Source organism: Sceloporus occidentalis, unplaced genomic scaffold (assembly GCF_023333645.1).
Source record: "Sceloporus occidentalis isolate IW3139 unplaced genomic scaffold, rSceOcc1.0.p SCAF_2, whole genome shotgun sequence".
In the NCBI taxonomy this organism is placed as follows: domain Eukaryota; kingdom Metazoa; phylum Chordata; class Lepidosauria; order Squamata; family Phrynosomatidae; genus Sceloporus; species Sceloporus occidentalis.
In genome coordinates, this window is record NW_028316982.1 from 55,750,882 (window position 1) to 55,776,543 (window position 25,662).

The window sequence follows — 25,662 nt, forward strand, 5'->3', positions numbered from 1 at the left end:
AGCACTGCTGTCAGTATAAATCCATGTTTCTTATTAATCATGCTTAAAATGAAGGACCTTTTGGAGTTCCTCCTGGACAGAAGGATGAAATGTAGCTCCTGCAAAAAGGAGGACGCCTGGTCACCCTGAGCTAAAAACACTCATATAAACATAAATTCCTCCTGGGCAGTAGGTTGAAATGTAGTACATGTCCTAGGGAAAGAGGACACCTGGTCACCCTGAGCTACAAACATTACCGTAATAGAAATATAAATCCATGCTTCCTAGCCATTCTCAAAATGAAGGACCTTTTGCAATTCCTCCTGGACAGAAGGTTGAGATGGAGGACATGTCCTCCTGGTCACCCTGAGCTAAAGACACTAATTTTAATATAAATCCATGCTTCTTAGTGGTGCTCAAAATGGAATTCTTCCTGGATGGAAAGCTGAAATGTAGGACATGTCCTTTAGAAAACTTGGTCACCCTGAGCTAAAAATACTCCTATAAACATAAACCCATGCTTCTAAAGCCATGCTCAGAATGGAGGACATTTTCAAATGCCTCCTGGACAGAAGGCTGAAAGTGGAGGACATAAGTCCTGGAGGAAAGGAGGACAGGTCCTGGTCACCTTGACCTACAAACATAGGCTGAAAATGGAGGACAGGTCCTGGAGAAAAGGAGGACAGGTCCTGGTCACCATTAGCTAAAAACACTCATATAAACATAACTACATGCTTCTTAAGTCATGCTCAGAATGGAGGACATTGTTGAATTCCTCCTGGGTGGAAGGCTGAAATGTAGGACAAGTCCTGGAAAAAAGGAGGACATGTCTTGGTGACCCTGAACTAAAAACACTAACAGAAATGTAAAGATCCATGTTTCTTAGCCCTGCTCAAAATGGAGGACATTGTTGAATTCCTCCTGGGTGGAAGGCTGAAATGTAGGACATGTCCTGGATAAAAGGAGGACGCTTGGTCACCTGGACCTACGAACACTAATAGAAATATAAAAAAACCCATGCTTCTTAGCCCTGCTCAAAATGGAGGACATTGCTGAAAGTGGAGGGCACAGGTCCTGCAAAGCAGAAGAAGAAGAAGAAGAAGAAGAAGTGGAAGCCGAAGGCTTTGGAGGCTCTCACCTGTCCGCCTCCTCCTGCTGCTCCTCCCGGTGGGGACGGCTGCTCTCCCCCGCTTTCCCCTCGTGGTCCAGGGCGCAGGCGGCGCTGATGGCGGCGGCCATGAGCTCCATGTCGGGAAGAAGCCCCGGCTCCTCTGGCGCTGCTGCTGCTGCTGCTCCTGCTGCTCCTGGGCTCCTGCTGCTGCTGCTGCTGCTGCGAAGCGATTCCGCCGCAGGCGCGGGGCGGTTGGGGGAGTGCGGACGGTTGCCACGGAAACCGGGGTAGGAAGGGAGCAGCCTGTTGGAGGGAAAGAGGAGTGAGGGGAAGGAGGGGAAGGAGGGCGAGGCAGGCTGCCGCCCCCTCAGTTTCCCCTCAGATTAGTTAGGAGAAGAAGAGAGCAGCAGGGAATAACGCCTCATCATCATAATGATAATAATGATAATAATGACCATGTCTCTAGGAGACTCTAATAATAATAATAATAATAATAATAATAATAATAGTCTCTAGGAAACTTTAACAACAACAAGGTCTCTGACTCTAATAATAATAATAATAATAATGTCTGTAAGAGACTCAATAATAATAATAATAATGTATCTGACTAATAATAATAATAGTCTCTAGGAAACTTTAATAATAATAATAAGGTCTCTGACTAATAATAATAATGTCTGTAGGAGACTCAATAATAATAATAATAATAATAATGTCTCTCAGAGGGGTTATTTTAGATTAGAAAGCTGGGTCAAAGCTAACAAAATAGATTTAGTAACAGGGAGAAATATCCCTGGGGAAAATGGATTTTGCCACTTTATTCACTGGATAATCACGGTTTTGCCGCTTTGTTCATGGGGTAATTGTGATTTTGCCGCTTTGTTCACGAGGTAATTGCAACTTTGCGATTTAGGATGGGGGACACCTGGCTTAAGGAGACTATGGGCTTTTCCACAGGTGTGCTTCCATCCCAAAAATGGTTAAAGTAGTGCCATCCCAGAAGAGCAAGCCCATTTGCTAATGGTTATCACACACAAGAGCACAACAAAGGGTTAAAGGCACAATACTTAGGGTCAGGTTCGAATTTGGGTATCAAAAGGAGACAGACAAATCCCCTTTGCCAGCATAGAAATACCTTTTCTGAACATGCTCAAAACTCATTTCCACAAATGCACACATGCTCCAGGGAGGGGAGGGGCTGTTGGGGGAATCCTCTTTGCCCCAAAAGCTCCAGAAGCTGTCAGAGGAAGGCAGGATGAGGCTTCCCTTTGCAAACTCCATAAAACCACACACACACACACAGAGTGTGGAGGGGGCTGGGTCCATAAGTCTGCCTGGTTCCACAGAGGGCTGATACTCCCCGATGCCCTCCTTTTCCAGGGCATGTCCTCCACTTCTGTCCAGGAGGAATGGCAAAACATCCTCTCTCTGCCTTCTCCCACCGCTCTTCCCTCAATTAGAGCCTGCGAGAGGAGGAGAGAATGGGGCGAGGGAAGTGTGTGTGAATCCCTTTAAGAAAAAGGCTTTCTCCTTGTGGCAAGAGACACTGGGAAATCTGGAAACAGCAGCCATCCAGAGGCTTGCTTTTCAGACGGCTGGAATTACATGAAGGGAGTGAATTTGCAAGCAAAATGGACATATAAATGCTACCATAGGTCACAAGTTGAACATGAGCTGATAGTGTGCTGCGGCAGCTAAAAAGGCCAATACGATTCTAGGCTGCATCAATAGAAGCATAGTGTCTAGAATTGAGGGAAGCGATAGCGATGCTCTGTTCTGCTTTGGTCAGGCCTCACCTAGAATGCTGTGTCAGGTTCTGGGCACCACAATTCAAAAAGGATATTGAGAAATTGGAGTGTGTCCAAAGGAGGAGGACCAAAATGGTGAAAGGTCTAGAAACCATGCCTTATGAGGAGCTAGGTATGTACTTTTATCACACAGGAGGCAATCAGCATTAAATCCTGTCAATGTCGCGCAATAATGGGTTGGTTTTAATATGACGTTGCCATCATCGTGCCATTATCCCATGAACAAAGCAGCAAAATCACGTTTATCCCATATTCAAAGCGGCAAAAACATGCTGCTTTTTATTTCACAGGATTTTCCAGTGAATAAAAGAGCGGCACGATTTTTGTCACTTTATTCACAGGATAATGGTGACATCGCATGGCGCTGTATGAAAATCAACCCGTTATTGCGTGATATTGACAGGATTTAATGCCAATTTAATGATGCCTGCCTCTCATGTCATAACATCCTGTGTTTAGCCTGGAGAAGAGACAGTTAAGAAGGGATATGATAGCTCTGTTTAAGTATTTGAAGGAATGCCACATTGAGGATGGAGCAAGCTTGTTTTCTGCTGCTCCAGAGACTAGAACACAGAACAATGGATGCAAGCTACAGGGAAAGAGATTCCACCTAAACATTAAGAGGACCTTCCTGACAGTAAGAGCTGTTCGACACTGGAATAAATCATTCCCTTGGAGAGTAGTAGAATTTCCTTCTTTGGAGATTTTTAAACAAAGGCTAGACGGCCATCTCTTGGGGGTGAGTTCCTGCATGGCAGGGAGCTGGACTGGATGACCCTGGTGGTCTCTTCCAACTCTATGATTCTATGAATGGGGTTTACATGGATTTGAACCATGGTCTGTCTCTATAGCCGTACCCTCAAACCACTGCACCATGCTCCTGACCTGCTGCAAACATATAACCGATGTTCCTTTCCCCCCCTCCCCGTTCTTCTTCTTATTTATTTATTTATTTATTTAACGCTGTGAGTTTTGCATAGCTCTTTATGGGGTTATCAGAACAACATAAAACCTGCCAAAGGTGTACAGTCTAAAAACCACAAAATACAAAACCAGTAAATAAACAATTCATCCCATTAAAATAACTAGAGACAATAAAACAAATAAATAAACAAAAACCTTTATCTGAAACACTCCAAAAAATATCAAGCTGCAGAATACAAAAACAGTAAATAAATAAGTTATCCCATTAAAATAACTAGAGACAATAAAACATATAAATGAATGATGAACAAAAACCCTGATCTGAAATACTAAAAAAATATCTAGCTGCAGCCTAGAATGCTTCCCTGAATAGAAAAAAGTCCTTAATTCGGACTTTAAATTGACTAGGAAAGTAATGATAATGAGTAAATAAGCAAACGTTTGATCATGATTATCTGTTTTTCATTATATTATTTGGATAGATTTGTTTTGACTTTAGATCCAAACTGCTGTTTAAGCTCATTGAAGATTTAGGCTAGCCAGCCCAATGGAAACTGACTTCTTTTCTTTTAGCACTTGGCCTTTGCACCTGATACTTCACTTGGCTCCAAAAGCACTATTGTGAAACAGAGGGATCTGACAAAACTAATCTACCACAGGGTTTTCTTGGCAAGAGTTCTTCAGAGGGTGGGTTTTTTTTGCCATGGCCATCCTCTTAGGCTGAGAGAGTGTGACTTGCCTAAGGTCAGCCCAGTGGGTTTAGTTTAGGGGAACAGACTTACTCTCTTCGAGGTGGTGCCCCCACCTTGGTTTTTTATTCTCATGTGCCTTCAAGTCTTTTCAGACTTATGGTAAACCTATTACATGGTTTTCTTGGCAAGTTTCTTGAGAAGGGCTTTTTTGTGTGTGTGGCATTACCATTGTCTGAGGCTGAGAGAGTGCAACTTGCCCAAGGTCAACCACTCAAGGAGTAGTCTTACTCTCTTCGAGGCTGTGTCCCCACTTTGGTTTGTTATTCTTGTGTACCCTTCAAGTCATTTCAGACTTATGGCGACCCTAAGGCAAACCTATTACAATACATAGTTTTCTTGGCAAGTTTCTTCAGAAGGAGGGTTTTTTTGGCATTACCATCCTCTGAGGCTGAGAGAGTGTGACTTGCCCAAGGCCAGCCACTCAAGGAGTTGTCTTACTCTCTTTGACACTGTGGTTTGTTATTGTGTGCCTTCACATGGTGACCCTGAGGCAAACCTATCACAAGGGTTTCGTGGCAAATTTCTTTATAGGACAGTTTACCATTGCCATCCAACGAGGTTGACAGAGTGTGTCCAGGTACTAAGTTGTGACTGGATGAGAATCTGTGAGCAGGCAGGTGTAGACCATGGTAATAAGCTAAGTAGATCAGGTGATTAAGTTAACTAATTAGAAAGGTATAATTGCCTTGTGGGTCTAATGGGCTGTGGGAGTATTCATTGAATTCTGCTCTCATGGTAAGACAATGTATGCATGCTGCTGAATCAGGATTTTGGACTGTGCTGTGCCATTCATATTATTTTGTTTTGCTTCAGTTTTTTGAGACTTCTGTTAAGTAAAGTTTTTGTTAAATTTCTCAAACCTCTGCTGTTGTTTTTGCCACAATACTCACACCCCATCAGAGTGTGACTTGCCTAAGGACACACAGTGAGTCTTGGGGAGTAGCCTTACCCCCTTCAATGTTATGCCCCCACCTTGGTTTGTTATTCTTGTGTGCCTTCAGGTCTTTTCAGACTTAAGGTGACCCTAAGGTTAGGGTTGCCATAACCTGGCTGCACCCGTGTATTTCCCGATTTGGGGGGCCCCGGGCCCCTCCCGGCACGGGTGCAGCCCAAAAACCGGGACCCCCCCCGGTTGCAGCCAAGTTGCTGCGGCCTGCAGGGCCTCGCTGCCCTCCTCCTCCGCCTCGGGGAGGCGGGGAGGAAGAGGAGGACAGCGAGGCCTGCCTGGGGCGGAGGAGGCGCCTCCCCGCGCACCCGCACCACCCTCCTCCTCCGCCCCCTCGCCCCCAGGCTTTGCGCCCGCCCGCAGCATGGAGGAGGCAAAGGCGGATGGAGCCAGTGCCCCTTGCGCGTGGGGAAGATGGAAGAGGGGGCAGAGGAGGTGGGGAGGGTGGCGCACCCACGCGCAAGAGGCGTTGGCTCCGTCTGCCTTTGCCTCCCCGCGCGGCCGCGCCACTCACCTCCTCCTCCGCCCCCTCTTCTCCAGTCCGTGCGGAGTAGGCGAAGCTGGAGGCGGTTCGCCTCCTGCGCGCAGCCGCACGCCACCCTCCTCCTCCGCCCTGTCCGCCCCAGCCCCCAGGCGAATGGAGGAGGGGGAGAAGGAGGAGGAGGAGGGGGAGGAAAAGGAGTAGGGGAAGGAGGTGGTGAGTGAGTGGCCAGAGAGGCCTCAAGGTGGGTTTTTTTTTGGGGGGGTGCTTTTAATGCTAACAAGTCTCCCTTACTTTGATAGTGATAGTGTAATGGTGATGATGATGATGAAGATGATATGAGTGGGTCAGCTTGAGAGGCATGCATGCACTGTTTCAGAAGCCGAGAGAGTGTGACTTTCCAAAGTGCCTTTTCTATGTGGTTTTGGTTCTGAGGCCTGGTCAATGTAAATTGCTGTGATTTTTACAAACTCATGCGCAGTGAAGAAAAACCAAAGTCCCTTGACACACACTTCTGAGAAGTACACTTGGTGCAAGAACAGTGAAACCACCTTGACATGTTCAATATGCATAGCCATGTTAAACCATGCTAAGTGTTAAACCCAAGGGGTTTGGTTATGGAATAAGCCTCTGATGCAAGAGGCCATGTTCAGTAAAGCCATGTGAAATGCCCAAATATGCTGTCGTGTGTGTTTTGGAATGGAGGTCGGGGGTGTTTTGCCAGAAAGGAAAGTCCATTTCTGACATCTGTCTAGAAATAATGCCCAAATGTCCTCCATTTTGATCATGCCTAAGAAACAGGCATTTATATTAACATTTTTTTAAAAAAATCATTTTTTTCGCGTGTCCTCCATTTTTAAAAAATGTGTCCTACATTTGTCCCGGTTTGGAGGTCCTGACTTATGGCAACCCTACCTAAGGTGAACCTTGGTGGATGTGGCCTCCTCAGGACAAGACTGCTGCCTCCACAGGGAAGCAGAGCTAGGGCCTCTTTGCTTTCGTTCCCCGCTGTGGTGGCTTCCTTATGAGGTGACTGCATGAAGGAGGATGCTGCTGCAGCAGGGAAACATAGCCAGAGGCCCTTGTCCTTCCCCATAGGCAGCTGCTCCTCAGAAGGAACCACCACAGGGAAGTAGGGTCAGCAGTGCTCACCCTTCCCCTCTAGTGGGAAGATGGCCCAATCAGGTGTTACCCCTCTTCTGGGGTGTCACCAGTGTGGGCTGCACCCATCCTAGTGATACCACCGGGTTTCTCTGGCTCTCAATGCATGCATTTCACACTACAAAATAACCCGGTTTGGAAACTGGGTTATTTCCCTGTCATTCAGACTTGCACCGATTGTACTCGGTGCAGTTTGCAGGGCGGGGGGGGGGGGGGGGACAATCAAAACACCCATTTAAACCAGTGCATTTGTTACTGGGTCCTTTAAGGGTTCTTTTTTAAAGAACCACAATGATCTACATCTCCAATAGTGTGAATAAGCTATAGATTAGGATCGTGCAACCACTGTTCAGGAAATAGAGGCACTTACATTTTGATCCAGAACGGTGGTGAATGGGAACTTCAGACCAGATTTAAATGCCACAGAGAGATTCGATGCCTTGAAACATAGTGGGAACAGTGAATCGATTTTGAATTGATTGACAGATGCGAACCTCTCCATGCAAAAAACTAAGTGTGACTGGTTCCAATGGCAGTGTCATAGGGTTGATGCCACCTGGTGCAGTAACTCGTGGTGTCACCTCTCACCTTGATCTCCTCCCATACCACACCATACAGAATGTTAGTAATAGTTTTTGTACTAATGTTACTCATAATTCCCATATACATTGGGTCCTTGTTATCCTCTGGGGTTTGGTTCCAGGACCAATTTAAAGTCCCATTAAATATAATTGCATAGCAAAATGGTACTCCATATATAAAATGGAAAAATCAAGGTTTTCTATTTGAAATTTATACTTTTTTGGAATATTTTCAAGCTGTGTATGCTCAAATCTGTGTATAAAAAATCCATGTATAAGGAGGGCCAACTGTGTCACTGAATATTATGGGTGTCACTTGATGTGGCCCGCATCCCTGCACCCTGTAGTGACACCCCTGGCATATGGCTGGGCTTTTAATACTCTATGCTACTGAGCATAAAATAGTGGTCATAAGTGCAGGGGACTATATTATACTCCTTGCAAGTTTCGCTGGCTATCTGACTGGCCATTCTTGAAGACAAAAGTGCTGGGCTGCTCCTAAATGGCTGCTCGGTATTATCCGATAAAGCAATTCTGTTATTAATCTGATGTCCAAGAAGCATTCTCTTGCAAGCTGGAGTGTAGGAGGAGAGTTATTTTCTCCCTTTCGTTCTATTTTTGTACATAATGTGTACTTATTTTTATAGAATGAAAAGTATGAACTCAATTCACCATCTTCCATTAATATAGTGACGTACAGATCTAAACTACAAGGCAACATATTAGTTCTGGAAATGATAGAGTATCTTAGCAATCTTTCCTTACCCTTTTGACACAATCACCTGATCTATAATTACTGTGTCCAAACATTACTATGTCCCTTATAGACACAGAGGAGAACAATAAATGTTAGAAAAAGAACCCATGCAAATCCTTCATATACCCAATGTTGGTAATTAAGAGGTTCACATTATCTGCCTCTCACACATTCAAAAAAATACAGGATGACATGGCCTGGTGTCATGCTGAAAGCTGATTTACCTCCCATGCCTACATACCCGACTGAGGATACCACAGACAGCCAAGAAGTCAAACAAATGGGCGCTAGAACAAATCAAACCAGAAATCTGGAAAACAAGATAACTAGACTAAGGCTGTCATACTTTGGCCACAACATGAAAAATCGTGACTCATTGGAGAAAACAATAATGCTAGGGAAGGGGGAGGGAAACAAAAAGAGAGGAAGGTTGCATGCTAGATAGATGGACTCTATTAAAGAGCAACAGGTATGAATTTGCAGGAACTGAGCTGAGCAGTAGAGGTCAGGGAGTCTTGGAGATGTCCCATCTACAGGGTCACCATGGGTCGAGGGGAACTTGAGGATGGATAATAAGAACAACAAATGTACCCAACTGCCTGTGCCAGAAATATTTCTTCATTTGTCTTCAGATAGCATCAGAAAGAGATGTCCACATGTTCTGATTTGAGTGTAGGGTTCCTCAACATGAAGGCTGGGCCCAAATTGGGCCATGTCCCTCTTGTGGAGCCCATATGTGAGTACATCAATATGCATGGACAGTCTGTTCTGAAAACGGCCATATACATGGACAATAAGGAAAGTTTCTGGCCAGTAGCAGAGGTGGGTTTATACTGAATACTTCCTGTATTTGTTCAAGGTTTGGAGACAACTAGTGAACTTCTCTAATATCTATTGTGATTCAGAAATATCTTTGAAACATCAGCCATGCACTTGGACTTCTATGTACCAAATTGGTACAAACACACCAAATCACTACTACTTTATGTATCAAATTAGTGCAAGAAGGTCTCCATAGATACTGATGCTGTGATTCAGGATTTCAGGAATTAGGTGCATTTGGCCTTCAGACTTTATTTCTCATCTGTGTGGGAATAAGTATGCAGAGGTATGAAATACAGGAAAGAGTATTACATAATGGCCTATATTTATATGCATGAGTTTGGAGACTACTTGATTTTTATTCTTATTCTGCTTTTAATATTTGCTCAAAACGTACTGTGTTGGAAGATTATAGATAAAATCCTTTTCACTTTGTTTGGCATGAATCTAATGTCATCGACAGTATTTAGCTGTTTGCTGGGAAAGCCAGAAAACAGAATATATCCTATGCTATAGAATCTAGATCCATTTGAGTGTGTGAGTGCTGTGAGAAGACAATTTTGTTGCTAGAAGGATTTGACAGCTCATAGGGGTTTTGAGGAGGCAGAGTATCATCACTGGGTTGGGCATTTGGTTCCTTTAATGTTCCAGTCAGTTTCTTTTTATGGATGGAAATAAACATTGTATACTGAGGAAATTTCAATGAAGTTACAGTCCCCCCCCCCCAAACTCACAGATCTCAGATCTGTGACCTCCATTAATTCTAATGGTGCGTGTGCCCGGGCCACGCACATGGGAGCAAGCCCTATTCAAGCCTATGAGGCTTGAATATGCACGAGCCTTTGTTTTCGTGGGGGGAGGGGTCCATAATGGATCCCCTGCGCAAACAGAGGGCCAAGTATACATAGATGGAATTTATGTGTTGTGTGTGTTTGAAGCTTTTTCTGACTTTTTAAAAAACTCATTATGGAAGCCAAATACATTTTAATTGTTTCATTTTTGGAAACAATAAATTTAGGGAAAGGTGGTGTTTTTTGTTGTTGTTGAAAAGTCAGATTATCCAAGGGCAGCTCCTTCAAAGCATGTCCTGTTACAGACAGCCCATCATATTATCTTTGACACAAAACTGGAAATTCAACAGCCCTGCATATAATGGAAGATGTTTGGAGAAGACTGGGATACATGAACAGTTGTATTTGTGTAGTTGTTGAAGCATGGTATGGAGAGGAGGATGTGCATATATCTAAATTTCTGGGTGGCTGTAATCTATTATAAGGAACAGGATAAGAGCCCATTGGTTCCAAGTAATTTAAATTTTTTAGCAGGAGAGTGGATTTACATCTGCTTTTGTTGTTATTGTTGCTGACTGCCATCATCACCTTTGACAATTTTATGTATGAGAGACCTCCAAGACATCTTGTTATTAACTGTGATGCTAAGGGGCTCATCCACACTACATAATTAAAGCACTATTATTCCACTTTAACTACCATGCTTCCATCCTATGGCATTCTGTGTTCTGTAGTTTGTTGAGGCACTAGGCTGCTCTGGCTAAGAATTCTCAGTGGCCCTGTCTAAACTGCAAGTCCCATGATTCCATAATGGAACTAAAGCGATAAAAGTGAAATAATAGTACCGTACTAATTCTGTAGTGTGACCAGGGACCTGGTCTTGCAAACTCAGAACCACAGCTTCCTTGAATCTATCCACCTGTGATGCAGTCCTCCTCTTCCTAAGCTTTCCACTTCATCTGCTTTAATATATGAAAAAGGGGCTTATAGAAAATATCTTCTGTAAGCCTTTGCATTTGTTATTAACAGTTTGATGACCTGGGATTGAGATTCAATATTTGGGCTATAGTACTTCTTGAATTGTACATTAATTAACTATTCCTCCAATCCTTCCTTTCTGTTCTCTCACTTGGGGTGGGAATTGTGTGGCTGTACAAATGTTGTTGACCCGCAACTGGTAGCTTTCCTCACTTTTGGTTATGCTAGCTCTGACAGCTGGGACTTGTAAATCAGCAACTTCTGCAGGGCCAACATGATTCCTACCATTGTACTAAATGCTTCACCAACATAGAGAAACATATGTGATTGTTCCTAATATTAAGAGAGACAGGAAGGTAGCATGAGTGTTTGAGTATTGGACTAGATCTCCAGAAGACCAGGGTTCAGATCTTTGTCCAGTCATAGAAACCCACTGGGTGACCTTGGGCAAATTGCATTGTTTCAGCCTTAGACGACAGCAATAGCATACTTCATACTGCCAAGAAAACCCTATGAGGGTTCTGTCTCTCTTAGAGTCACCATAAGTTAGGAAAGATTGGAAGGTATTGGCCGGCTGTTGATTTTTAATTGTTTTTAATTGTTTCCCCCCCTTATGGACCAACATGGCTTACTTTGTTTTATGTCTAAAGCTGGCAATGGTCCAAAACACACTGCAGAAATACAGTGGTACCCCGGGATACGAATTGATCGCGTTACGAAATTTCCGGGGTACGAAAAAGTTAGATTGGAAAAAACTGTTCCGGGTAACGAAAGATTTTTCGGGTTACGAAATTCATTTCGGCGCGTTTCGGCGCGAAATTCAAATGCGAAGCGCGGCTAGCGGCTTTCCAGCGCTAACGGAAAGCCTTTTCGGGTTGCGAAATGTATCGGGTTACGAACGGCGCCGCGGAACGAATTAATTTTGTAACCCGAGGTAGCACTGTAATCCACTTTGAGAACCCTTAACTGCTCTGGGGAACTGTCATTTTGTGAGACATTTAGCCATCCACAATAAACTACAATTCCCAGGATTCCCTAGCACTGAGCCAGGGCAGTTAAATTTGTCTCATGTTGAATTATTTCTACAGTGTGTTTTGGATAAATATTTTCCTGATTTGGTGTACAAAAGTCTGAAGGCATGATATTTTTAATTTAATGATTTCGCAAAACGTGAAATCTCCCTCAGCACCCAGGATTCCTGCAGTGGTAAACCAATCCAAGTTAGATAAGGAATGAAAGGATGTTGAATTTGCTCCTTCTGACCCTTGAGAAATGAGTGAAGTTGTATGATTGTTAAGCAGAATCTAAAAAGAAAAGGATTATCTGTGAAATCAATTAATAAGCTGGTCTGGAATGCTTGTGGGGATGTGTTTAAAGACTCCTATGACAGATAATGCAGTAGTGGTTTTATTCTTTATTTAAATTGATGTTTTGAGGAGTATTGCATGGTCAGGAAAGCTAAATAGTGAAGAAATGGAAAATAAACATGGTTTTTCAAGCTAAATGTGTACCTGCAATTTAAGATCTCTCTCTTTTCTGTCTTCACATAAACATTCCTGGCCCCTGTCCTGATTGGGATCAATTCACATAGGCTTGAGTTCATACCTTTCCCTACACAGCTGATTTCTATTTTCACCTTCCTCCCTCAGAGCAAATGGTCAAAAAGAAAGAAAAGACTCCATTGGAGGTAAATGGTGTAGAAGATGAAGCTTTGAAGGCAAGTCTTTAATCAGAAAGAGGTTGTCTGCTAATAATGTCAATTAGCATAATAAAAATTAGTAGCTATAATAAAAATTGAAACTAATCAGGTATCTAAAAAGATTTAGCAAAATATAGGAATTCATGTCCAGATTCCTATATTTAATTTAAAATGTTTTAGAATCAAATACTGGACAATCAGTCTCAAGAATCTTTGAAGGTTTTATGTAATTTTAGCAAATTACTTCTTAAATCATCTTATTACTCCCTTGTATTGCAACTGGAAAAAAAAAAAATCTTAGGGTTTTTCCCCCCATTATCATTCAATGACTCATTTTTAAAAGCATAGTGATGTGTTATCTTTAATCACTATATTGAGTCCATTTAAATGGAAAAATTGAACTCATATCTAACCTTTACATTTATAACATTTCAATACATTTGGTCGTTTCATAACAATGTGCTGTTAAATTGGTTTATATACTACTGAATTTCTTTTCATAGACTGGTAAAAATGGTGAACCATTTTTCCTATTTAAATTCTATTATGGCTAAACATTGTAGGCAAGAGAGAGTTTAATTACCTCAAAAAAGTAATTAAATTAAGATGAATGGTGCTTTTGGAAGAATGAGTTCCCATATCTGAGGTCCAAAACAGACTGCAGAAATAATCCAGTTTGAGAGTGCTTTAACTGCCCTAGCTCAATGCTAGGGAATTCTGGGAATTGTAGTCCTGTGAGACATTTAGCCGGCTCTGTCAGACAGCTCTGATGCTACAATAAACTACAATTCCCAGGATTCCCTTGGCACTGAGCCAGGGCAGCTAAAGCGGTCTCAAAATGAATTATTTTTGCAGTCTGTTTTGGACCTACATTGTCTACACAGCATTCTGTGACAAACCCCAAGACCTTTTTATCTGCATGAACAATGAAAAGTCTGCCACACAAGAGGGTTTTTTAACCAATATGTGATATTTGCTGTTAGTAACAGTAAAGTAATATTTCACCAAAGGTATAACTTTCAGAAGATGGCAGAAGAGGGAGAGGCAAAACAGTGATACAGATTGAGTATCCTTTATCCAAAGTGCTTGGGACCAAGTCATTTTGGGATTTTGAATTTATTTTTTATATTATTATTATTATTATTATTATTTGGATGTTGGAATACCTGTATTTGCATATACATATATAATGAGATCCCTTGATGATGGGACCCAAATCTAAAGACAAAATTCATGTATGTATTGTATACACCTCATACAAATAAGCAATTTTATACAGTATTTTTAAAAATAATTTTGTGTATGAAAAAGGAGCTTATTGCACAGGCCCTGGGGAATGGGCCCGGCGTGGAAGGGAAGGGGGGCAGGAAGGGAACAGAACAGGGATATCAGCCATTTTACCGCATGGGAGAATGCTGTTAATGCTGCCGGAAGTCCCCAATCCGTTCCCCAAATGTCCCACAGGATGCGATTTTCAAGAACCGTTCAGAATCGTTCTTGAAAATTGCCTCCTTTTGGGCAGTTGGGAAACAGATTAGGGACTTCTGGCAGCATCAGCGGCGTTCTCCCGTTTGGTAAAATGGGTGATATCCCTGTTCTCTTTCCTTTCACCCCCTTCCATTCCGCACTGGGCCTGTTCCCCAGGGCCTGTGCGATAAGCTCCAAAGTTTATGTATATTGAACCATCAAAAAGCAAAGTCACTAGCTCAGCCATCTATGGATAAATTTGCATAGAAAGGCACATTTAGATAATCTAAAATAATCCAACTATAATCTAAAATTGAATTATTTTAGATTTTGGAATTCCAGATAAGGGAGACTCAACCTGTATTCCTCTTGACCCTTTTTCTTTATACTGTCTAATGTGCCTTCCTTCACATACATAGCAAAGAAGTTCAGAGTCACCTAGCAGGGAAATCCTATTACTATGGAGAAGTGTGGTAGAGGACTTGGGGAGACAAGCTCATGTTGGCTAAACAGAAGGTAGGGGTGTCTTTTACCTCCCTCCCCATGTTCCTAGCCTATTTGGGGAGTTGTTTGGGTTTTCCCTTTCTCCTTCACTTTACCTAGCATTGGTCTGTGGCAGTTAAAGTGGTGTCAACCAGGATTCTTTCTGCAATGTGGCTGCAGCGGATACAGAGAAGAAAGAAGAGACAAAGAGAAAGAGAGATAAGAATGGGAAATGTATTTAACAAGTGTTTTGGGTAGGGGAGGGAAGAAGGACAAAAATGACAAGAGAATGAGAGAGAAGGGGAGGAGGAGGAGATGTTTAATGGCAATATTTTTGTGAACTGGAAAAAATAGTAAGAGTGCAAGAAAGAGAGGGACTAGGAAATCGGGGAAGAAGATGAATATAGGCAGGAATTGCAGGGAGAAGAATGAGAGAGGATGAGAGAAGGGAAGTGGGAGACATTTAGCGATGAAATGTAGGAGTAAGGAGAGCATGAGGAACAGAGAGATGTGAAAACAGGAATGAATGAGAATGAGAAAAGAATCGAGTACCCAAACAGAGGTGTAGGAAAAAGACATTCATGCCAGACTTTTTGCTAACAATGGTGCAACCCACTTCCAAATTGTGGCTTCAGTTATTTAGGGTAGGGTCAGAAAAATAGGAACAGAACAAATAAGATTAACAGTAAGACAGGAAAAGCCACAAAGCAGCAGTCCTGTAGTACTAGATTTGGGAACTCCTGTGGGAGTGAATATTGAAGCAGCTTATTATTACTCTGTACTGACTGCTGAGTTTTGATGCTGGCTGTGATTTATAGTTACATTGACACACACACCCAACAGTCTACAGCAGCCCTTCTGAGGCAGCCTGCAGTAGTACCTGGGGAAAAAAGTATTTTCTTTTCAAGGCACTATCTCACCCTGAGATTTCTTCCCTTGTCCTAAGGCTTAGATGAGAGAGCTTGCATGCTACAATTTGGCCACCCTAACGGTGCCATTTTACCTATATAAGAATCACAGTATAGTTATTACATTCACCACCAAATTTCAGAAACAGAGAAAATATGATTTACCTTATGGGTGTTTTATGGGCAAACACAAATTAAAAATTAAAACATGAACTTTGAACTGCTTATCCCACAAACTAACAACTGCAGCACAAATGAAAGATTTTTACAGGAAAGGAATCCCCTGATGTGTGGTGCTTATACAGATTAATTGTTAATCTATAACCCTGAACACACTTTGTACTCACAGTGAGCTCTGCCAGTCTACAGAAGCATACATTTTGGCAATGTTGCTCTTTAGGTTTTTGCCAGTTGTCACCTGATTCCATACTTTTGGAGGGCGGTTTGTAGTGATTTCTTGAAACCGCAGTAGAGCCCCTCAAAGTTTTTTTTAAAAAACTGAGGTACGGTTCACTTGGGTAGTGGGCAAATTTTCTCTTCTCTAAATTTTTAATGTTAAAAAAATATTAGAGAATGATAGTCCAAAAGTGCCATTACACATAGGTGCTGTACATTAAAAAAATTAAAATAGAAGGGAGAAGAGAAAAGAGCATATGGCTTGGAATGAAAAAGAAAGCCACTTGAGGGTGGTAATAAAATGTTGCCGTTGGTGCTGGAAATTGCCAGAAAATAGTCCAAGACAACAGAAACGTCTTTTTCAGAAAAATCAAGAACTAGAGTAATAGACACCACAACGTGCCAACAAATTTTTCCAGGCTGGAAGTGCTCAGAGACAATTATCAAACTGATTACTCTTTCAAATTTTAAATCAAGCACTCTGGTGGACTTGCTACAGCCTGAAGCAAAGCCTTCTGTTAGTACTAATACTTCAGGAATACCCAAATCCTGTTTTTCATGGATGGGGCAGGTAGAGGAGATGGACCAGATGATGGATGGTGGCAACGTGTGGCAATGCATGTGGTCAACCTAGTGGTAATAATCAACCCTGCAGATAGCCAACAAAAGCAGTACATTGATGGTAGATAGGAAGATGTGTCTGATGTGTCACTTTTCCTAACCTAGCACCTCAGTCGTGTGGCTCACTTTGGACAACTCTGCAGAAAAGTTTAAAACATTTTGGTCTGCTACCATTCAGACACCAGTTCCTGCTTTAACCTATCCTCCCTTCTTGGTGACTTGTGAAGCAGGTCACTGAACCCAGTTGCATGACATTTCCAGCCCCAGTTTGAGCAATCAGCCACTAAAGTTCTGTATACAGTATATATATGCTTTACTATTTTCAGAAGTAGAGTGGGCCTTTGGTATATGCAGGGGTTTGGTTCCAGGACCTCCATGGATACCAAAATCCATGGATACTTGTCCCATTAAATACAGTGGCATAATAAAATGGTGTCCCTTATATAAAATGGCAAAATCAAGGTTTGTTTTTAGGAATTTGTATGTTTTAAAAAATATTTTCAAGCCCTGGATAGTTGAATATGTGGATAAAAAAATCCGTGGATATGGAGGACCAATCGTATACAGAAATGCGTACACTTGGCTAGAGGCAACAACAAGTTTCCTTCCTTTCTTCCTTTATTTTCATTATCTCCAATTGAAGGTTTGCAGCAATCCTGAATCTCATCCCTAGTTACCAATTCCTATTCCTAGTTCTCGGTGCTTTGCAAATAGCCTTGGAGTCTAGAACACATCTCTCTTGGGATTCAATCAAGTCTAATTATGTATAGAGTGTTGTTGTTGTTTGACTTAAGTTCTGGCAATAGTTTGAACATTTATGCTGAACAGTTCACTTCAAAACATATTTTTGTACATTTATTTACAATGTTTTAAAAATTGGTCTAGGGACTAGAGGGAAAGCAGGTGTGGGGGGCCATGGTCAGTAAAGCCATCACTACTTGCTGGGGAGAGGGTTCTGGTGCTGCTGGTTTTAAGCCAACAAATTGGGAAGTTCACCTTGTTCTTGAAATCAAATTAATATTCTCTGTGTAATTCGGGGCCAGCTGTCTTTAAAATGGAATAGTAAGATTCAGTTAAGGGATACATGAAATTCCTCCATACTTACAGCAACATTCAATTTAGGATATTAATATACAGAAACCTTGTTTGTTTGTGCCATGTTATCACCACTGCTAGATGAGCAACCAATTTTTTATGCATTTCTGAGTCTTGTTTATAAAAATGTTAAATAAACAATAGATGAGTAAATAGTAAAGGTGAAAAACAATTAGCCTTTAAACAAATATTGATCAAAATGTTACACTTGGTCCCAATACCAGCCGTTGTAGGGGGATCCTGTTAGTACTGATGTCATGAGGGATGTTTGCATCATAGTTAATATCTGCCGTAATATTTGTTTGAAAGTTAAATATTTTCCATGTTTATTACTTTTTTCTTTTGCTTAAAACATTCATATCCTGCCTTTTTGTTAAAAAGTCAAAAGAGTCTCACCATAAAGTAAGTGCAATAAAATAAACATACCATAATCTGTTTCATGGTAGACACTTAATTTTAATGGGAGAGGAGCCAGGTTTCCAAATTTGAGATCTAAAGCCCATCTTGTAATATTAAATTAATAAACAACTGATATGAGATGTAAAAATATAGATTAGAAGAAAATTTACATAAATCATACAAAATATTCCTCAAGGAAGAGATTTTCAAGGTCCAGTTTCCAGCCAACATTTTCTTCCTTTACAAAGAGATTTTGTAAGATATGGTAGAATTTATGTTAGCTAAGATAATAATCAAGCTGAAGATCATTATCAACCTTTCTTCAGTTTTCACTGTCACAGAATGGAAGGGGAAGTAGCCTCCATTTATGTTAAAGAACAGAAGACATTACAAAAAATGATACTGCTAACAATATTATTGCTACTTTATGCAATTTTGCTTGATTTACAACTGTATTGTTCTTAACTTTATTAAAATCTCATGCTAAATTTGTTTCTCATCTTGTTGTAGATTGATTTATAAAGATTTATCTTATTAATTTAAATAACTAGTTGGCTTGTGAGGGGTCAATATTTTGTACTGTACTGCAAGTTATTATGGTCAGTAATTACCGTATATACTCAACTATAAGTTGACCTCATATATAAGTCAAGGTCAGGTTTTGGGGCCAAAATTATGGATTTTACCATGACCCATGGATAGGTCAAGGGTAAAACTTGGAGGCTTCTTATGTGTATGTATGGCAAGAGAGACTATTTTGCTTCATTGTTTCAGCTTTCATTTCAGCCAGATGCGCAGGCGGGAAATGGACTCTTAAACAAACAGCAATATCAATCAATCACTCAGGACTCTTTCTGCTTGGCTCCAGAGAGAAATAAACTCCTCTCCCCACCGCATGGGCAAATCTAAAAGAGCTGCTATCACATTTCCATAGTGACCCATAAATAAATTGACCTGGGATTTTGGGTTCAATTTTGGGCATATTTTTTTAGATTTATAGATGAGAATATACGAAAATAGAATAAAAGTGAACTGAACTGTACTAAGTTGAGAAGTGGAACTGTAGAGAAATTGAAGAACTAGGGGGAAAGCTAAATGAAATTCATTTGATCAAGTTTGGTGAATATGATTTAATTAATCCATTTTATTCTCACTTAAATCCCATTTTATGTTTTCTTTTTTAACATTTTCATATGGGAACTGGATATTGCTTTCATCCTTACCTTCGAAACCATTGTTCTTCTGTTGCTGTCATATCTGGTTTTACATGAAGAGACAGACCCTTGTGGAATATGCGTAATAGTTCATCTTTGTTCAGAAGCTCATTTCTGGTATTACCATTTTTTAGTGAGCCTTTAAAATAAAGAAGGAAATGTTGATAGTTAAATTGTCACAATTCTCTTCTGTCAGCTTTTACAGATTGATTGCAATTAAGAAGAAAAAGACAAAGAAGTTGAGTTATCTTCAGTGGACAAGGTTGATGTAGCTCTTTACACATTTATATTCCAACATATTAATGAACATACAGCCTACAAGGATAAATGGGGCTATTAAACTATGAATATTATCTTAGTTTCTTAGAATTGGAATTTAAAACTTTAGTTACTGAGAAATCTTAGAATCGTAGAGTTGGAACAGACCACAAGCAGTAATATCTGGGATATTTGTATGCTGATCTCTAGCCTCAACTCTAAATTAGTTGTTCTCCTTTCAGGAACACAGTGACAAAGGCCTAAATCTAATAACTATTCCCACCAAAGGTAGACCTATACTGAATCAAAAGAACTTTAACCAAATTTTGTTTGATTCAGTGGGTCTAAGCAATTGGATTTAGATCAGTGTTTTGAAATAACGTTTTTTTCCTTCCAGTAAATTAGGCCAAAAGAAGCTGACATAGGGGATCAAATATTATCTTTTCTAATTTATGGTGTATTAGAATTTGGTAGTGCAGAAAACTGGAAAATTAATTGCTGTGGCACTTTACATTTTAAGGGCCTTTGTCAGCATAAGCAGTTTAATTTTCAGTTAATGTGAGTTTTTTCTTGTTTGCTGCACATAGTCCTCATGTCTTCTCCAACATATACATTAATTTAACAACAATCACTGAAAGATTTTGTATCTGGAAAAATGTACTACTTATTCTAGAGATTGTATCTACTGTTACGATGATGGCTGCACTGAATATGGTTGAATGAGAGTCATGGCAACCAATTGGATTCTGTTAACGATTGAATTAATTATAAACAACACCACATCTGCCAGGCATTTCTGTAATATGTAACTACACATTCAATAAACAAATTTTATTTATAGTACTCTCTGCTCCCTCGACAATACACATTTGATTCTACTAGTCAGTACTAGTCAGTACTTGGTGTACTGTTCTACCTGCCTTTCTTTTCTGCCAACAGAAATGTAAATCTAGAACAAGCTTGTTGCTTGTTGTTTGAGACATTTGACCTTGGTGCTGGGGCACAATCCAGCCAGAGGGTAATTAACCATGCTACTCTCCGTGCCATTTAACCTCCTGATTCGGAATTTTCTCTTGAAAAACCTATCATCATTATATGATACTGAATCAACCTATTCCGCTAACCAATATACTTTCTCTCATTGTCAAATTGAGAGGGAACATATTGGAATACAGAGATGATGTCCAAGAAGCCAACATGCCCTGTCTCTGGTCTATATAAACAAAGCAAAGACAAGATTTACTCAGCCTTGTAAACCAACCAAATTACAAACAGTCAAAAACATAGTGGTCTCAAATTGTAATATAAAAGGCAAAATAAAATGCTCACCCATCCTTATTGTCCCTGCGCTTTAGTCGATGCTGTAAGAAGGAACTCCCTGTTTGCCAAAGATTTAAGCTTTGTGGGGCATACAGGATCCACTGAGAGGTGAAGGCTGAAGCTTATTCTTTCCTAGTTGTTTGAATAAACATTAGCTTAGGCAGAAGAGATGTTCACTTCCTCTTCACAATATCTTGTTATGTTCTGAAGAACACATGGATTCATCTTTCAGCTCTTTAGATGAGGAAGGGCTGCTTCAGCAATGGAACAACAGTAACATTGTAGGAGAATAGAAGTGGTCAGGCTGTACAGATTCCAAGGGAGAAAGCTTTCTTCAGACAGATTTTACTTCTGGAGACCCAGACTGGCAATGATGTTGTCCTTCACAGTTGTGATTCTCTGCTGTATGCAGCAGGTCAGTTTCCTCTCCTCATCTGTACCAGCCTTGGTGCAGTGACTCCCTTGGGTTCAGGTGATTCAATGAGAAAAGCTGTACGTACGTTAGCCTGGCTGCATACTGCACTGACAGGGTGGAGAAGACGTCTGCCTTGGCATACAGAAGGGCTCATTTTGCCCACAAACTACATTGGTGACTACAGCTGAATATTAAGTAGCAGTTCTTAGTTTTTTGCTGTCTGCTTATAACCTCGGAGAAAGAACAGAGACCTACCTTAGGTGTTACATAGTGCAAGTCAAAATGGGCCTAATCATTTGTGAGAGGATGTGAGGTACTGTGTTAGTAAAGTAAGATAAACCTGTAACCAGAAGCAAGGAAATACTGCCACTTTTTAATGCCTATAGTCTTTGCTAACAGGGGAAGTGATGGATTTTAACTGGAATCAAGGCATATTTTCTTGCAAGCAGCAGCACCATTACTCATATAATGAATGTAAACCATTCTGAATGGTTGAAATGTACCACATGCATACTAAGTATATAACTTGTCTCCTGAATATTTGTATTTTTGTAAGCTGCCTTGTGTCCTAGCTGGGAGAAAAGGGTATAAAGTGATGGATGGGTGAGTGGGTGGTAAAACACAAATGCTTGCTAATGTGTTTTTGGTATTCAGATGATTTACACAATATTCTTTTGCTTCTTCAGGCTCCAATCCTAAACACAGATAAAGCCCCACTGCATTTAAAGGGAACTACCTTTAGGATTGTGTTTAAAACATGTCACTTTCTCCAGCAGACTCTCTCATAAAATACGGCTCTTGTTCTTGAGTTTCATTCCTTCCTTTGTTGCAGGTCTCACCAACTAAACAGTCATTCATTGTCACATGGCATCAGATCTCACCTGGCTTGGCTTTTTCTCTCAAGGCCTTGTTTTAATGCCTTTGTTTTTACCATCTCTAACCTGCTGCAACTTGATATGTAGCAGATGCAGCAGATGTGTAGAGGCAAGTACCCAGATTCTAAAGTATTAGGTATTGTTACTTTTAGTCCTGTAAAACGCCTCTTCCACAGACTTGCTTTACTTGTATTCAGAACTTTTAATCTCATGGGGGGGGAGAAAGAGTAACTAATTAGCCAGCAACTTACCTTCCACATGTTCCGTTTGAACTTCTTTACAACTCCTCACTTTCCCTCTGTTCCGACGTCTGATGGAGCGGTAGTATTTTGAATTTCTTCGAATAGGAATGTAGCGTGTCTCCAGATCCTTCTCAGTCATGTGGTCAGAACCTTCAGACTCATCATCACAGATCAAGTCCAGGCATGTTATTGCCTGTGATGGGCTATCCTCCCTGAGGCCATTAGCTGATTTGTCCTGGTGTGCTTCCACCTCTCCCAGTTCCTTAGTCTCCATAGATACAGATCTGATTGTTTAATAACACAGAAGCAGACAAGGGATCTTTATACACTCCATCAGATCTCTCAGCTTTATATTAACAAAGTATGGGGAAGTTTATATGCAAAGAATAATACAGTGGACCCTCCACATTTGCTGAGTTAGGGGCATATGACCGCTGTGAAAGTGGAGAAACCACAAATTAAAAAACACTATTTTTTTAACCTGAGAGAACACCTCTCTAGGAATTTCTAAGTCTTCCGGTGCAACTCTTTGGGCAACAACTGCCAGAAGTTGACCATAGAGTCATGCTGGAAGACCTACAAATGCAAGGAGACCTGGTGGCACAGTGGTGAAATGCCTTTACTGAAAGCCACAAGGTTTTGAATTCGATCCCAGGGGCTCCAAGATCCACTCAGCCTTCCATCTTTTTGTAGGTCACTAAAATGTGTACCCAGCTTGTTAGGGGCAATTAGCTTACACATTGTAAACTGCTTAGAGAGTGTTAGTTCACTGATAAGCAGTATAGAAATGTCCTTGCTATTGCTATTAGGGAAGTGTTTTCTCTAGGAATCTAGGTCCTCGGGTGTGCTTTATGAACAACTTCCAGAAGAGTTACACTGGAGGACCTAGAGATTCCCAGAGAGAACATATTAATCTAATCCATGAATAATCAAATTCACAAAAGTCAAAACTACAAGCAGAACATGCTGCAAGGATGGATATGGAACTGATTGGACTGACTGGAAAAGTAAAAACTAAACTCAAAATCCAATTTGAACTTTGGAGGTACCTTTAAATGGCCCACGTTATTGCGCTAATATTCTGGGGAACACAAGTTGCCTCTTTCATTTATACTGTTTTATCCTGTAGTATATGAAACAACAGAAAATGGGTTAGAGAATTAGGTGAAAATTTGCAATATACAATAAAAGGAAATTTGTAAAGGGGGGATCCTTGTTTCCTTTCATGTCTTTATCACATGCATCTTGCCGTTCCTCCTGGAAGCACAGGATAGTGTGCATGAGGCAGTCCTATTTTATTATTAGTAAAACGCTGATATATAGCAGCAGGTCCATACTGGTCACACACTGGTCTAAATCCTGACCAGACCCACTGAATCAATGGGATTTACCTATGTGTTACTGACTCAACAGTTGATTGAATGGTTCTGCACTAATTGGGACTAACCAATGGTTATTGTAGTTCTTTAAGCCTAGGTCTTCCAACCCAATTCTATCTACTAAAGCAAGACTATTCAAATTAAAATTCTGATACAAGAAATGAGCATACTGTGACAGATGTTTTCCAAATGATATGAGGCAGATACAGGAACTATGATTACATTTCCTTTTTGGTAAGCCAGAATGCTTTGTTGGCTGCATCCATATGAAGGCTAAGACATTTAGCCTATTAGACATTGATGCATATTATTGCACACCCCCCTTCCCCCCCTAATTGATTTCTCTTGAGTTAGCAAAGATTTTCAGGCTTTTACTATGCTGGAAGAAAAACAACAGATGCTTTGATTGTGGGACCGTGATTTTTTTTCCCATCCAAGGACCAATCATTTACAATATGTAGCATGCTGTAGTGGTTTGAGCACTGGACTATTACCCTGGAGATCAGGGTTCAATTCCTCACTCAGCCATGGAAACCCACTGGATTTTTTCACATGGAGAAACCTGGAAGGTTAAAGTGGGGGCAATGCAGGGTCATCCAGGGTATTAGGGACAAGTTCACACGACGTTGTTCACACAATGCTGCACGCAATCAGAACAGAATCCATGGAGAATGTGAGGTGAATCAAGAAATGAGCAAATTCGCAAAATTACTGGGTTTGCATGCCCATTTTGCTTGCAAATTCACTCTCTTTGCATAATGCCAGCCGTTTGAAAATGCAAGCCTCCAGACACTTTCATCTCCCAGGGTGCCTTGCTGTGCCAAAGAGTGAGAAGGCTCTCTTTTTAAAGGGATACACACACACCCTTTCCTCCTCTTTGCAGGCTCCAACCAGCTGTTGGCAGAAAGCAGAGGGAGGACATTTTGACATCCTTCCTGGAGAAATGGAGGACATGTCCTGCAAAAGGAGGGCATTGGGGAGTATCAGCCCTCTCTGGAATCAGGCAGGCTTATGGACCCAGCCCCCTCCTCTCTCTCTCATGTGTGTGTTTGTGTCTTTGGAACTGAAGTAGGGAAGAATTACTAACATCATCTCAGTTATTTGGTCCAATAATCCAGTTTATTTGACAGTTTATATTAGATGCCAGCATAATTGTAACCTGTGTAAGTTAAGCCACCATATGGCATCATTAGGAATGATAATATCAGGATTCCTTCCTATTTATTGTCTTATTTCTGGATTCATTATGTTGTTTGGCCCTACTGAGTTACAACAACAACAATTGCAACATCATGCAGAGGAGGCTGTTCATAAAAGTATGGAGGCTAACTATGTTGATATAGATACCAAAACCAGTCATGGAGCTCCGATAAGTGTTGTGCGGGGCATGGGGAGATATGGCGTTAACAGGCTGAACAGGATTTTTAAAGGAAGTCGAGATCGATATTTGACACCTATCCCATCTTCCAGTCACCCTGTTAACCCGAAAGAACCGAGGATCGTCCCAAGCACATCACAGACCCTTACTTTGCTCCTATGTAATGCCACATTATATACGATCTATTGGATGAGCAGGACGCCGACCTGGCATGCATCACGGAAACCTGGCTGGGGGAGGATATCTGTGTGACCTGGGCCAAAGCCGTCCCAGACGAGTATGCGTTGAAGGAGCAGGTTAGGGAAAGTGGACGAGGGGGAGGTGTGGCAGTGGTCCATAAAAGCTATATCACCTTGACCAGGAACTTGGTACCGAAACTGAGACACATCGAGTGCATTTACCTGACTGAAAGCCAAAGA

At 41.1% G+C, this 25,662-nt stretch overlaps 1 protein-coding gene across 1 annotated transcript in view; it reads right to left on the bottom strand.

Moving 5' to 3' along the window:
• LOC149318354 (ephexin-1-like) overlaps positions 1-1,387 on the bottom strand; it is a 46,629-nt gene extending 45,242 nt beyond the window's left edge. Inside the window, exon 1 of the mRNA XM_089509516.1 lies at positions 1,118-1,387. Coding sequence (XP_089365642.1) covers positions 1,118-1,227 — 110 coding nt within the window. The 5' untranslated portion in view covers positions 1,228-1,387. The remainder of the gene's footprint in view (positions 1-1,117) is intronic.
• Between the last annotated feature and the right edge of the window lie 24,275 nt (positions 1,388-25,662).